Source organism: Suricata suricatta, chromosome 13, assembly GCF_006229205.1.
Source record: "Suricata suricatta isolate VVHF042 chromosome 13, meerkat_22Aug2017_6uvM2_HiC, whole genome shotgun sequence".
Lineage (NCBI taxonomy): Eukaryota > Metazoa > Chordata > Mammalia > Carnivora > Herpestidae > Suricata > Suricata suricatta.
The window spans coordinates 51,956,755-51,971,920 of NC_043712.1; the positions used below are offsets into that span (position 1 = coordinate 51,956,755).

At 36.1% G+C, this 15,166-nt stretch overlaps 2 protein-coding genes across 5 annotated transcripts in view; one reads left to right on the forward strand and one right to left on the reverse strand.

Annotated features, from left to right (window-relative positions):
• The window catches only part of PSIP1 (PC4 and SFRS1 interacting protein 1), a 40,651-nt gene extending 30,793 nt beyond the window's left edge, over positions 1-9,858 (forward strand). Inside the window, exons 9-16 of one of the 4 annotated variants that reach the window (XM_029919368.1) lie at positions 618-846; positions 1,634-1,752; positions 4,392-4,447; positions 5,002-5,072; positions 5,276-5,377; positions 5,461-5,674; positions 7,318-7,429; positions 8,244-9,858. In XM_029919368.1, the coding sequence (XP_029775228.1) occupies positions 618-846; positions 1,634-1,752; positions 4,392-4,447; positions 5,002-5,072; positions 5,276-5,377; positions 5,461-5,674; positions 7,318-7,429; positions 8,244-8,304 (964 nt within the window). In that variant the 3' untranslated portion in view covers positions 8,305-9,858. Of the gene's footprint in view, positions 1-617; positions 847-1,633; positions 1,753-3,034; positions 3,267-4,391; positions 4,448-5,001; positions 5,073-5,275; positions 5,378-5,460; positions 5,675-7,317; positions 7,430-8,243 lie in introns of those variants that run through there. The other 3 variants (XM_029919369.1, XM_029919370.1, XM_029919371.1) reach the window with 3 other exon arrangements.
• Positions 9,859-11,647: 1,789 nt separating this feature from the next.
• The window catches only part of SNAPC3 (small nuclear RNA activating complex polypeptide 3), a 37,852-nt gene continuing 34,333 nt past the window's right edge, over positions 11,648-15,166 (reverse strand). Inside the window, exons 8-10 of the mRNA XM_029919372.1 lie at positions 14,403-14,510; positions 12,852-13,455; positions 11,648-12,097 (exon numbers count right to left, since the gene is read on the reverse strand). Coding sequence (XP_029775232.1) covers positions 13,308-13,455; positions 14,403-14,510 — 256 coding nt within the window. The 3' untranslated portion in view covers positions 11,648-12,097; positions 12,852-13,307. The remainder of the gene's footprint in view (positions 12,098-12,851; positions 13,456-14,402; positions 14,511-15,166) is intronic.

Genomic DNA, 15,166 nt, shown 5'->3' on the forward strand with positions numbered 1-15,166 from the left:
TAAATCCACTAAAGTGCTAGTGAATTTAGCACCGTTAGACACTATGCTTAATTGTCACATGTTTTACCATTATGTGCATAAATAGGAGCCTTTCACCTTGCAGCGTATTTCTTTGAATTCTAAAATGACCATATCTGATCATAAGCGGTTCACTTCTGCGATTGTATTTTCCCAGTCTTATCTTTTTAAAAGATGTTATTCTTAGAATGATGTAGAATATTAAGACCCAGCTGTCTCACCCATCTCATGTTCTGCTGTAGCTTCACAGTGAGGAATAGTTTCTTGGCACAAAAGATCATACTCAGTATTATTGTTTTCAGTGAATGAGTAACATTACAAACAACTTGGAAAACAAAGGGAAAAATGACTTTTACCCTAATGCTACTATAATTTTTGTATCTTCTAATTTATATGAAAAGGATGTTCTTTTTCTTCTATGACTGGATAGTAAAGACAGTCTTATTGTACCAGGAGATATGTTAAATTTGTCTTAAGTAAAAAAACATATTGCTTATTGTTAGCCAAAATATTTCTTTGATTTGGGACAGTATGGTTAAAATACAATGAATAATGATACATAAAAACCTCATTTTCAATTGCTGTATTCTCGAAAATAGGGTAACTGAAGAAGACAAAAGTAAGAAAAAGGGGCAAGAAGAAAAACAACCTAAAAAGCAGCTTAAAAAGGATGAAGAGGGCCAGAAAGAAGAAGATAAGCCAAGAAAAGAGCCAGACAAAAAAGAGGGGAAGAAAGAAGTTGAATCCAAAAGAAAAAATTTAGCTAAAACAGGGGTTACATCAACCTCTGACTCTGAAGAGGAAGGAGATGATCAGGAAAGTGAAAAGGTAAAATATTTGTCCTATTTTTAGTTTCCTATGTAGTTCTTTTTACCTCATAAGCTTTCAGTATCTGTGAAAGTATGATTGTGATTAAAAGTAAAACTGAATTTCTCTTTCTGTGTAAACTTGAATTAGCTGTGCTAAAAAGCATATTGAAACTTTATTGTACATTTTAAATTTATCTCCCCTCTTCATAATTATGATATGGAAATCAAATGTTTACTCCAATAACCCACTTACCTAGAAAAGTAGAAATTAAGCCATATGGGCTGTGACCAGAGAAGCCCTTAAAAGAGGTGCATTTACACATAGATTTTTATTCTTTATTACAGTGAAATTCTTAATTGCTCTTCAGGCCTATTTAGTGTACATTTTATCTGTGGTATTTGAATGCCACAGATGTTTAGAAATAAGTATTGTGTGTAGCCCTGGAGATGTACAGACCTGGTTTGTGTATAGACCCCCCCCCCCCCGCCCCCCGTTTCCAAATATCTCAGAAGCCAAGCAGTGTACTTGTCAATAAACAGGTACTGAAATCAGAATCCTAGCGTGGAGGCAAATAGCCTTACATACTTTGGACCAAAGAACATCACTTAGTATATTACAGCAGTGCAGGAACTAGATTTTGATTCCCTGAATCAGCAAGGGAAAGTTCATGTGTAATTCTGAGATTTCTAAAAACCAGTCATTTAAGTATGGTCCCTTAAGAAAACCAGTTGTTTTTTGTTCCTCCCAGGATTGTAAGAATAGCCATTTAATTGGTCGTTAACTAAATCATTCTAATCCTCAACAGAAGAGAAAAGGTGGAAGAAGCTTGCAGACTACCCATAGAAGGAACATGTTGAAAGGCCAACACGAGAAAGAAGCAGCAGATAGAAAACGCAAGCAGGAGGAACAGATGGAAACGGAGCAGTAAGTATTTTTTTCCTAAATTTTGACTTTTTAAGCTAGCATGAAATTTTTAAATGATAGAATCTCATTTTTCTGACTTTGAAGCCTTTTAGAGAAGTGACTTTTCCCCTGTGTTAGGAAAAAATCTTCAGTATATGATGATAATCCTGTTTCAGGCTTCATTCTTTGCTGAGTAAGAGGATGAAATTCAGAGGTAATCACCCTGTGAATATTTTTAATTTAAACTGAAAGTGCAGATAGGATTTAATTGTTCGTGGCTTTGCTGAAAGTCCTCATCCTCTACTATTTACTTGTTGAGTATTAAATACAGAAAGTGGTGATAAGATGTTGGTGGAGAAAGAAGCAAATATCCTGGTCCTCCCACCAGCAAGCCTCTCCCAAAAGAACAGAACAATAAACAGAACCACAGTTGGAAACCCAAGAAGCCAGTAAAAGTAAAGCTAGAGGCTCACAGGGTTGGAGTTAGATGTGTGCAATATAAATGTTCAAAGCTGATTTAAGTTTTGATACTTAACAGACTTACCAAGGGGAAATTTTTCCCCTTTAATTTTATTCTATGAAATAATTTTACTTGAAGGAAAATAGCACTGGCAACGATGATTACACTTCATGCGCTTATTACATTTGCTTTTCCTAGTTATCTTTAAACTGTCACTTCTGAGCTTTCTTTGAGAAGTATTTTGTGAAGTGTCTTGCATTATTCTGACTAAACTTGTTTTTTTGTGAATAGAGGTGATTTTAAAGACATGCTGTAGGTCACTAAGACACATTTAATGATAAGTAATGAATTCTTTAATTTGTACTTTTTCTTTATAAAATACAGTTATGAGCCAAAGTCTCTTTATGAGTATAGCATTTGACTATCTGCTTCTTAGTTGTTTGGAGGGTTATATATATATATATATATAATATATAAGCAGTTTCAGCTGCTTGAGTGGAGTAATTTAAAAGATCTAAAGCTCAGATGTTACTCCCTCTAGTCTGTTAGACTTCTGACAATTTCTGTAAATATAATAAAGTTATTTTTTGTTACCTATCCTTTTTTTTCCTTTTCACTGAAAAGTTGTTGGACTGTTTATTGCTTTTAACTTTATTGCGCCCCCAAATTAAGACAGAAAATTAGTCGTTGCTTAGTAAATCTAGCCCAGCCCTTCTTCAGTATCTCAAAGTTATCTTTGTGTTTCAGTTTCTTTTTGAATGTCCTCCGAATGTAACTTTCTCAAATTCTAATATTTGTGTTTTCTTTCCTTCTCCTGTTATTACAAAACTTGTACTTGGACAGTTTTGCTCTGTAAAGCATTTCAGATGCAGCTTGTGTGAAATGCATTATGCAAAATAAAGTTTATTGTATTGTATTCCCAGCCAAACAACATGTAATCTACAGTAATAAAAAATATATCTCATTTTGGGCTCAAAGCATTAATCCAGTTACTGAAAAGAGAATACAAGTGGAGCAAACAAGAGATGAAGATCTTGAGACAGACTCATTGGACTGAATCCCCCCTTCCCCCCCCTTGATGGAAGAATGTTGCAGATTCTAAATTGAGGACTTCATTAATGGCATTATTACTGTGTTATGATTGTTAAAAAAAATTCCTGTAAGGTACACACTACATACTAAGGTCGGCCATCATTCTTGTTAAGTTTTTTTGTTTTTACCAAGCTTAAGATGAAGCTTTGTGTTTGAAAGTTAGAAGATGGTGGTTGTACATTATTTCATTTAGAAAGTATAAAATTTCATTTTGTTTTGAAGCTAGGTGTTAAACTGGAATAGCTCTTATACCCGGAGAATGGGGCAGTTGTGCCCTTCCCTTGACATTCCTTTGTTGTTTAATTCTTTAGAATCTTAATAATTGTTTTTTTTTAATCCTGAGAGATTAAACAGTAGACTTGTTAAGAAAACAAAAATGAAACTGTAACCAAAATTTTAAAATAAAGTTTTTTTTAAAAAAGCCTGATTTTTAGATATTGTTTTGTTCTTGTCTATTTCGATTGGTTTATAATAGGGCCCGAACTCAAAGTCAAGACACTAGAAATTAAGAATTCTTTTTTAAAGGGTTATTTACAGTAAAATGGCACTTTTCTTTTGTAGAATGGTATGTAAATGTCAGTGGCTGTCATTTAAGTTTGATATATTGGCCCAAACCCATTTTAATACAGTACTATTTTCTTTGAACCGTGTGTTTAACCTTGAAACTTAACCTCTTCCAACTGTCTGCCCTCTTGGAGATGTGGGAAAAGTTGGTTTTGATATACTACTTTTAAAAATAACTGTGATGTAGAATTCATGAAATGTTTAGAAGCGTTCTTTTCCCACTGTGGTAGGTTTGTCCATTGACCCTGAAATGGGGTCTTTAAGCAACACACTACCATTGGTGAAACTTTTCACCATGACTACCGTTAAAATTATTTGTGATGCCACTGAAACATTACATTTTGGCATGTTTTTATGTGTTTTTTGTTTATAGTTAATGCTGTGGCATTCTAAAGTTGTATGCATTACAGTCAAAACCTTGTGATCTAGGCCATTGATTTTCTATCTTAAAAATTTTTTTAGCTTTTACATGAGGGATTGTGGGCATCTGGTAATCAGTCACAAAGTTCCAATGTTTTGAAATATTTGTGTTAACATTTGATAGGCAGAATAAAGATGAAGGAAAGAAGCCAGAAGTTAAGAAAGTGGAGAAGAAGCGAGGTTAGTTTTTTCCCTTTCTAAGATGTATAAAATTACACATAGAAAGGACATTATTTAATTTTTCATGTGTAGGTTTTTAAATCATTATATAAAAGTTCTTAAGTCCCTTACAAATGTGCTTTTTCAAATCCCTAATGGAGTCTATACACATTGAACTTGTTAATGAGTCATGCTTAAATGGTTTTATTGCTCATTATGTGATAGTCCAATTTTTGTAACATGGCCAAAAGCTAGATGTTTTTGACAAGTCTTGTTTCAGATAGAGTTTCTATATTTGGTTAAGTGTGTAAGGTGAAACAACTATTTAAGGATTGGTATAAAGGGGTTAATTACTGGATTCAGACTGCTTAGGCACCTATGCACCAGAAGGTGATTTTTTCTTTAAATGAAGAATGCTGGTTTCCTAAATACTAAAATATGGCAAATAACTTCTTAGTGATCTGGGCAGATTACTAAGAACATTTAAAAAAATTACTGTGCTTTGCTTATTAGATTTATACCGAAATACAGGTTTTGGAAGAACTATTTACTGAGTTTCACATTTCAATTTATAGAAACATCAATGGATTCTCGACTTCAGAGGATACATGCCGAAATTAAAAATTCACTCAAAATTGATAATCTTGTAAGTGTTTGCCTCATTTAAAAATACAGTACTGCCTTTATAGCTTCATATTTTCTCATGATTTTATAAGTATGGGTAATTTAAGAGAAGTGGGATGGTTATGCTGGTTTTGTATTGCCTTGAGATATTTAGAGTCATCTTTAGGAATAGATTACCTAGGTTGTGGTAATTAACAGTGGTGATGTTACTGTTTTGTCACGAAGGACGTGAAAAGGTGTATTGAGGCCTTGGATGAACTTGCTTCACTTCAGGTCACGATGCAGCAAGCTCAGAAACACACAGAGATGATTACAACGCTGAAAAAAGTGAGTGATCTAGAATCGTGCAGATTTTGAAAACTTTATCACCACTTCATTAAGAAGTAAAGTTTTATATTTTGTTTCCTCAGATACGGCGATTCAAGGTTAGTCAGATTATCATGGAAAAGTCAACAATGTTGTATAACAAGTTTAAGAATATGTTTTTGGTTGGTGAAGGAGATTCTGTGATCACACAAGTGCTGAATAAATCTCTTGCCGAACAAAGACAGCATGAGGAAGCAAATAAAACCAAAGATCAAGGGAAGAAAGGGCCAAACAAAAAGCCGGAAAAGGAACAAACAGGTATGTGATGATAAGTTGCTTGATGCTAGGACTGTTTTTTTAAAAATGGATTTGATATATAATTTCATTAATATTCTGCATTAAATGATGAAAAGGTCTCATAAAGCACTTAGAAAAACAGAAGTTACGGTTTGAACACCCCTGCGTTTTCTTTTTCATCAGGTTTAAATCATGTTCATTAAACTTAATTTAGTAGTAAATAATGGTGTTTAGTAGTAGTCTTAGCGGTTACTCTTCACTTCAGTCAGGAAGGACTTCTCACCTCAGCAGACAGGAAAGGAAGTCCCAGTGTCCCCATCACCCAGCTTCTGCCATTATTAATACATGACCATCGCTCCGCTTCACCTTCATCAGGCTTCTCTGTAACCTCCCTGAAGATAATTTTGAAGCCAATTCCAGATTTGCTACTTCCACCACAAATATTTTAGATACCCTAAAATATTTGTGACGGATTCTTAGAACCACAGTATTATTAGCAGTTCCCTCAATTCCATGTTATTAAATGTCTTAGGAACTGCTAAATGTGGAAACAAATATTCAAAAGGAGTGTTGTTTTTTTTTTTTTTACTCATTTATTAGGGAATCATGATACAGGTCTCCTTAGAGATTTGTTAGAAAGTGCCCTCATCACTTTATAATAGGACACAAAATCGTGTTAATTAGTAAACAGTACTTTTGACACTTTTTCTAAAATACCAGTGAGATAGCAAAATTTTACTAGGATTCACATTTTTATAAGAAATAGAATAATCAGATTAAACTTTTTTTAAATGTCTTTATTTTATTTTGAGAGAGTGAGCCAGGGAGGGGCAGAGAGAGGAAGACACAGAATCCAAAGCAGGCTCCCGGTTCTGAGCTGTCAGCACAGAGCCCGAAGCGAGGTTCGAACCCACAGACTATGAGATCATGACCTGATCCAAAGTTGGACACCCAACCAACTGAGCCACCCAGGCACCCCTAGAATAAACAGATTAAAAATGCCCTTTCAGGGGCGCGTGGGTGGCTCAGTTGGTTAAACAATCTGGCTCCATTTTAGCTCTGGTCATGATCTCTCCATTCCTGAGATTGAACCCTGCATCAGACTCTGTGCTGACAGTGCAGTGCCTGCTTGGGATTCTCTCTCTGCCCCCCTGCCACTTGTGCTTTTGTTCACATTCCCTGTCCCTCTCTCTCCCAACGAACTTTAAAAAAAAAAAAAATCCCCTTTCTCTACCCTTAGATCTATACAGTAACCTTGCTTGTGCCTCAGTTACTCAAAAGATTACAGTGTAATTTCCGATGAGGTACATTAAGTACTAGAAACTTCAGGGCCATGTTTTATTTTATATGTATTTTTTAATGTTTTTGGGGTGTTTTTTTTTTTTTCTTTGAGAGAAAGAAAGAGTGTGAGCAGGGGAAGGAGGGTCAGAGAGAGAGGGAGACACGGAATCCGAAAACAGGCTCCAGGCTCTGAATTGGCAGCACAGAGCCAGACGTGGGGCTGGAACCTGCAAACCGTGAGACCCTGACCTGAGCTGAAGTCAGACGCTTAACTGACCGAGCCACCCAGGCGCCCCATGTTTTATTTCTTATGTTGAGTCTTTAGAGGACATCTCGGAAGTACTGGAAGCTCTGACAGTTTTTTCTTTGGAACTCTTCGGTAGGTTCAAAGACTCTGAATGGAGGATCGGATGCTCCAGACGGTAACCCAGCACAGCACAATGGGGACAGCAGCGAAGAAAGCAAAGACAAGCACGAGGCCAGCAGTAAGAAAAAGTGAGGACAGGTTTTTAAGGGTCGTGATGTAGATTTCTAATTGTTACGTCACACTGCTGGTTCAATGTTATTTATAGAAGAATTATATTTTGATCACTCAATTCCTGAATTCAGGAAGCAAGATGAAATCAAAACGGCAAAAACAAAAAAATATTAATTCATAAATAATTTGCCTGTATTCAGAGAGAATAGAGCTAGTAGATAGTAGGATTCCAGTTTCAATAACTATTCTTCTTTGGATTTCTTTCACTGATGCAGCTTTAATGGTGACTTACATTCATACTTTCTTTAATTGTGACAGAATACAAAAATTAGAGTCACAGGCTGTTTTCTGCTGCACTGACTCTAAGTAATTAGTTACTGAACTGGGGTTTATCCAAGTCTTGCTTTGTTCTGCTGCACATTTGAAGGACTTGGAATCAGGCATCCTTCGAATTCTGAAAGTCCGGGAAATCCTGTCATCTGTCTGTCATGCCCTTTTTTAATTAAGGTTTGTAATGTGTTGGTATTATAGATAAAACCTTTCCATGTTTTTCAAAGAGAATTCATTTTGAAGCTGGAAAGGATGGAAACGGCCTGGGCCTGATGCTTCCCTGACTTATATTTTGCTTGATCTCAGTATTACTTTAGGAAGACACAACGTGGTAAAATAAAATTTTGAACAAAAAGAAGTCAAGGTTATAATTTTTTTATTGTTTTAATCCTTTGGTGACCTTAAAAACGTTATGGATAGATTCAATGTGTTTGTTTTCCCTTCTCTTGAAGGAAAACAGCCCCTCATCCTAGGTGACACACCTTTCTTCCCTTTCTTTAGGCCATCCAGTGAAGAGAGAGAGGCTGAACTATCTCTGAAGGATTCTACACTAGACAACTAGGTTGACGTACCTGGAATATAAAGAACACTTGAGAAATTTGTAATGGTTTTCATTTGAAATATTTAGACTGCTGAAAGTTTTAAATTTTTATAAGCATAGGTTTTGATGTTGAAAACTTGTTTTGAGGGAGGAAGATCCCTTTATATTTGTTTAAAAGTGATTAAAACATTATTGCTAATTGTACTTGTGCAGTATTAACAGCTACATTATTAAGTACATGTAAGGGAATATTCATTTAGGAAATGTTAAACTGCTTTTCCAGACATTGGTTGTAGCATAATTTCAATTAGTGTGTGTATGTTAATGTGTAATTGATAGTAGGGAAAAAGTTACATTTTTAAAACTGCTACTTGTATAAACCTTTCCTCTTTCCCAAATACTGTGGGTTTTGTGCATAGTTTTTACAGATATTGGATTTACCAGAGTTGTCTTTTCACTGTTTGTGGGTTTTGTAGAAGTTATGCATTTTTATGGTAGATAAAATGTTACTTCTATACAAGTACTCACTACTTTTATCAAAAGTTAATTTTAATCTCAGTCTACACATTGTGCTACATTATTATCCTGCTGCTTTGTAACAATTTGTGGTCCATATGCCTTTTTGTATGACAACTAGATATCCAACTGACATTGAACTGACAATTCTACAAGGTACAAAACTCGTGTTAACTTTTGAAGGTAATTTAGGTTTTATGGCTGGGAATTAGTGAAGTCACATGACTTCCTGAAGAAAGTAGAATAGGTATGTATAGGAACGAATCTGGCTTTAGGATTCAACCATCTAAGATCCTTTACAGGCACTAGTAGCTAAAACTAAAAACTAAATGATAAAAGTTTATTTTTGAGAACTGTCTCAAGTTTCTGAATTTTTAAAAAGTCACACTCATTTAAGGAAGTCACTAAGTATTTTTTTAATTGGGGAAAAAAATCCACGGTTCTTATGCAGTAAGTAGAAGTAAATACTATATAAGAAAACTAACCTATTTGAAAACATGGCTATATCAGAAGATGTTATTTAGAGATCCTGCATGTGACAGAACTGTAAGGAGTAGAAAATACATGTTGCTCTGAGGCAGGCAGACACAGTAAAGGAGTACTGGACAGTCTGTATATTCATATATATAGACTTGAGTCAGGGTAAACCAAGGTTAACAAAACGTAAGGATAACTTAACAGATAGCATTTCTAAGATATTTTGAATATTAGGTCAGTTGGTGGTTTTGAGTAGCTAAGACACTTCTCATGTTTTGAAACTATGAATATGGGGAAAAGGCTTATTCCTAATACCAGTGTTTGCATGTGACACGCATTGTATGTTTTGACCTCTCAGGTAATTGCTTTCATCTATAGATGAAGTCTGAACTATTTCAGTAATTGGGGTTTTGCTTTTTGAGAGGTCTTACAATGGATCCAGGACCCAATATTTTGAGGGAACTATTGATATTACGTTATATCTGGTCCTGAATACAACTTAAATTTGGACAGATTTATTCTAGTTAAGCCATAAGTGTCAACATTGTAAACTTGTTTTGATTAAAGGATTTTTCTATCAAACTCTACTAGTAAATTCTTTGCTATTTGTTTTTGGAATTCTGGACTTGCTTCCAACATAGTAATTTCTTAGTTATCTTGGTATAGATTGTGCAGTCAGGGAGACAAGGTGACTGTACTACAGTAAGCTACAAATGTGATTGTTGCTCACCCTCCCATTTTCTTCTGTGACCCAACAGATTGGTAATAATTTTTACTGAGAAACTACAGAATCTTCGACTTCAGGAGATCTATATAATAGCATTCTGATGATTTATGTCTGCTTGTTTGGGCTGGCCTTGCTCTAAACCATTGACTTATCTAGTGTTCAACGTAACTGGCCTTCTATTTTCTGTTTGCCATAGGCTGGCTCACAGGTAACTACCACTCTGAGAACTCTTAAGTCATAAATACCAGTAACTTTAAGGAGCATTTGCTCAATTTAAGTTGTGTATTTGGTCGAAACTCCAGTGCTGAACAAGTCAAGTCACTAAGATAATTTAAATGAGACCGCAGACAAGAGGGGGGAACCTTATTTTTGGTACGTATAAACCACCTGCATCATGCTTTTTCAACCACTTTATAACATTTAAAAGAGAAGTGGGCACCTGGGTGGCTCAGCTGGTCGGATGTCTGACTCTGGCTCACAGTCGTCATCTCCCGGTTTGTGGGTTTGAGCCGTGTGTGGGCTCTGCTGACAGTCTGCAGGGGCCCAGGCTCTGAGCTGTCTCCCTTTCTCTGCCCCTCCCCTGCTCACACACTCTCTGGAAAGTGAATCAATGTTACAAAAAGCTTTTTTTTAAATAAAAGTAAATTATGGCCCTACAGAATGAATTGTTGGTTTTCTTAGATGCTTCAGAAAAATTTCAGAAATACTGTCTGAATTGGAGAAACAATGTATAAACTTTTGCTGTTACATCCTGTAGTTTCAAATAGGATGATATTTTACCCACTTTTTGCTGATCTAGTGATTGTCGTGCACTCACACACTTACCTGGTTTGGAAGAGGTCAGGTCAAGATGGGGTCTGCCAACTAATCCTACGTAAGAGCAAAGGCATTCACACGGCTGTGAAGGCTTCACTAACACCTTATTTTGTCCCACTGGTCAGAGAGAAAAAGGATGATCTATTGGAAATAGCAAACCCATAATTACAAACCTTAAGAAATGAACTGCTATGTAGGTAGAAATGTTTTTATTTTTATGCTGCTTCTCTAGCCTTTGAGATGATAAAGACATTGTGACTGGATTGGGAGAAGTTAAAATTATCCTTATGAACCCTTGGTATCTTGTTTAAGGATAAACCAGTATTGCTTTTCTAAATACTGATTTTTGTGCACATTCCAACTACCAAGGATACTGATTTTCATTAGATAATATACGTAATTTAAGTCATGCTTAATATTGAATTTTACAGCAATAAAATCCCTAATTCAAGACCTCTTTTAGGTCTGTTTCAAAGTTTGAAGTTCTTCTGACTTAAATCTGGTGGGACACCTGTATAACAGTAATACACCGGCTAATTCTGGGAGTTACCAGCTTAGCCTTTCTTCCTCTAGATTTCACGAGCAAATGATAAAAAGCAATCCGAGCCTTTGTCGTTTTCATGGAAAAGTTTAACCTTAAGAGCCAGCAGGATAACATTCTTCATGATAAAATAAGAATCTTACTTGCAGCAGTATTTTAACTGATAGTCGTCTTTGTCCACTAAAATCCCCTACACATGGATTAATGCTTCCATTGGGACCAATGCACTTTTGGGAATTTTATGTTTTGAGAATAAGGAAGGAAAATGAATAAAAGTAAACAAACCCTTGCATACTAATGAAAGATTTATAAGGAATACAGTTTAAAAATAAAGGAAGCAGAAAATCATTTTTACCCATGGAACTTTACAGGACTTGGTTAAATCAGTAGTTCTGTAGCAGAATTTTCAATCTGGTCAACTTATTAGCATCATGGGAAACATGAAAGTAAACATTCAGACAGTAACCGAAGCCGGCGGGGGGCGGGGGGGGGGCTCTTAGTTCTTTATTCTGATCCTCTCGTGTGTTTATGGAACCAGTGAGTGAGACCGTCGTCACATACCAGAGACCGGCGCTGTCCTCTGCACACCAGTGGACTTAACCGGGAATGTGGTATTTAAGTCCACAAAACACTTCACTGCCAGTCTTTTAAAGGATTCGTCAGTTTTTATTGTATGGTAAATGTCTGCTCTTAGCCATCCAGGTAATGTGGAATTCAACTGACTTTTAATCAATAACCTAGGGGAGAGAGAGTAGAGTTTATGACACATTTAAAAGGAATACTTTTACAGTATTCTTAAAAGTCTTAAAACTAAATTTTCCACCAAAAAAATTTCCAGAAAACATTTCAATAGAGATTAGATAACTGCTCTAGATCTTGGAATTCATCAAAGGGGTCCTTTGGACCAGAATGAAAGAGACTAAGTAGGACTAGAGTGAGGGGCCAGAAGAATGAAGAGTTAGTTTTGCAGGTTAAGAATACTGGGTATCATTGCCCAAGAACGAGGGATCCCGGCAATCCACAGGATATGGACTTCCCATTTCCCAATGGTCATACTATATAAAATCTATTTTATTCTTTTTTCTTAAGATTTTATTTTTAAATCTCTAGACCTAGAGGGGCTCGAATTTACAACCTAGATTAAGAGTTGCACGCTCTACCAGCTGAGCCAGGCAGGCGCCTCAAAGTCTGCTGTTGCCTTAATAACATGAAACTGAGAAAATTCTTGTCAAGAAATGAAGCTCCAACTGAAAGGTTACTTTTGTGAAGGTAGGACTATATACTGAAGACCTTTTTACATTCGTTATTCATGCAGTGAGTGAGTCCCATTAAAATGTTTAGTGTGCCTACTAGTTCCTAACGACACACAACCCAGTACTATAAACGAGCCCCCTATAAGGTCAGATTACATAATAGCTATTAAGGCTAGTACTTGTTAAATCTACTTTTATTCTCCCTTGTTTTTATTACAGATGTTTGAATGATATTTACCTGGGAAGCCTCACGGTACAAGGTGTAGCTCTCCCATTCAAGAATTTTCAAAACCACTTGATGATCCCACTTGATGTATCATTAACTGAAGGTTTCTAATTACAGATTAGCAAAACCACTCTGGACACCGAATGAATAGGCAGGCCACAGACTGGGCAAAAATGAGAAATACTTGAATCCGACAAAGGATTTATATTCAAAATCTAGAAAGCACTCCAACTTAGTAAGATAAACCCACTTAATGGGCATATGCACTAAATAACCATATTTTGGAATAAATACTAAAAATATATTTCTAAACAATTTAACATTATTAAAAAAAACCTGCGATTTGAACTTGTGCAGGGCTGTTAACTGACTGACTGTGTCAGCTGGAGTTGGTTCCTCAGTGGCAGGTTTTGGAAATAAAGTAACCGTCCAAGGGGGCAGTTACTTCACAAGGGTGCACTTTTGTTATTAATTAAAGGTTCCAGGATCAACGTAAGGATAAGCAAGGAATTCTCCCAGTTTGGTGCCTTCTGAATCATAGTGGAGCATCCGAAAGCAGACATCACAAAAGAAACATGGGTCCTCTGGGGCAAAACTGTCATTGTTCGTCACCCATCTGTGATTTAAAAAGAAAAAAAAAAGATGCACATCATTACAATCAACTACCTTTAACATGCTGTAAGTTATGGCCTGTGGTAACGTGTAAATTAACATTCCCGCTATTGCCTTATCATCCTTTATACAATAATTGTGTGTGTGTAGATATAAATGCAGACACATTACTACCAATACTCTGCAAGGCAAAAGGGCAACTAACAGAAACCCTGCAGAATGCTGTTTCTCTGAAAGACTTCTTCAAGGTAAGTAGGGAAAAACAGAAATTCATATGTGAATCTCATATGCTTTAGCCATGCCTCACCTATTTTCCAAGTAACTGTTAACATTTAAATACACCATCTTGAAAAACCCACAATATATTATATGCTACAGACCTGATAAACTTTTATGTAACTTAACTGATAAATTGGTACTGCCTAATTTGAAAACGCCAGCTGTTTTACCTAGAATTCAGGATAAAGTGTTAGAGTGTGTATACAAATGGAAGTATAAGCAGTATTTAACTGATACGGATACATTTTTTCAACTATGATCCACAGTTTGAAAGCAAACTAAATATGAAGTACCACAGACTAAAAATTTTACGAAACCGTATTTTAACCTCGTTACATATATGAGATGCTTTGTTATTTTTTCCATGGAGGGGAAGCTGTGGGTGAAGCTTCTTTTGTAAACTGCAGCCAAATAACATGGCTCCTTGATGCCACTGAGAATTAATTCGAAGTCTGACCCGTCCCTGGACTTCGTTATACATAATTCATATCCTCCTTGTTTAAACTCTGTAACCTAATTTGCAGCACTTACCTACCAGATAAAGCCATTTCTAGTTACACCCCCAAAGCAGAAGTCCTCAGATTCAAATTCAAAACAGGAAACACTGAGGTACTAAAAATGAAAAGTACCTGATTACTGAAAACTGGTGATTTTCAAATAATTACAACTTACCTGGCTGTGTACATCTTACAAACAAAACACTTTCTGGTCCATAACCAATGCTTCTTGGTAAGAAGGGGATAAAGGGTCCTATCCAAGCAGTCATCACGATGGACAAGCCTTTTGTACATGAGAAGTAAACGCAGATATTAAAATGCAAATTGTTACGATCTGCAAAGAAATAGATCTGTGCCTCAACATTAACACGGTAAGTATATTTTTCATTTTTTCTAAAAGATCTAGGTATAAACTCACTTGTTTCACAAGGCTGACCAAACTGTGTCCCATAAAAACACTGTCCTAAAGATCATTTTGGATTAAACAATGTTTTCTTTCCTTTGAAACTTCCCAAAACTCGCTATGGGGGGTCGGGTTTCACTCTCCAAGACGGAGCACATGTCAAGTGAATCCCAGCAGAGAGCCGCGGCTTACTCAACACCTAACACCTTTTTATGACACATAGCTTGGGCAACTATTTTACCTATTTGGTTACGTGGTACGTGGCTCTTTACTGTCCTCTTTATTAAAATCTAAATCTGACTCCAGATATAATGTGAACTGGCAGGACTTCAGTTTTAGGTGTCAGAATTAAGTAAACAAAATGGAAGTCAGGGATCAGATGACTGACTGGGTCTGAGTATATCCCTTAACCGTGCTGGGCCTCAGATTCTCCACCCAAAAAAATGAAGGGACTGCACAAGAGTGTTCTGAATGTCCCTGACAATCCTAAAATTTGATTATTACTTTTTCTTAAGAATGGGTAGCAATTTATCAAC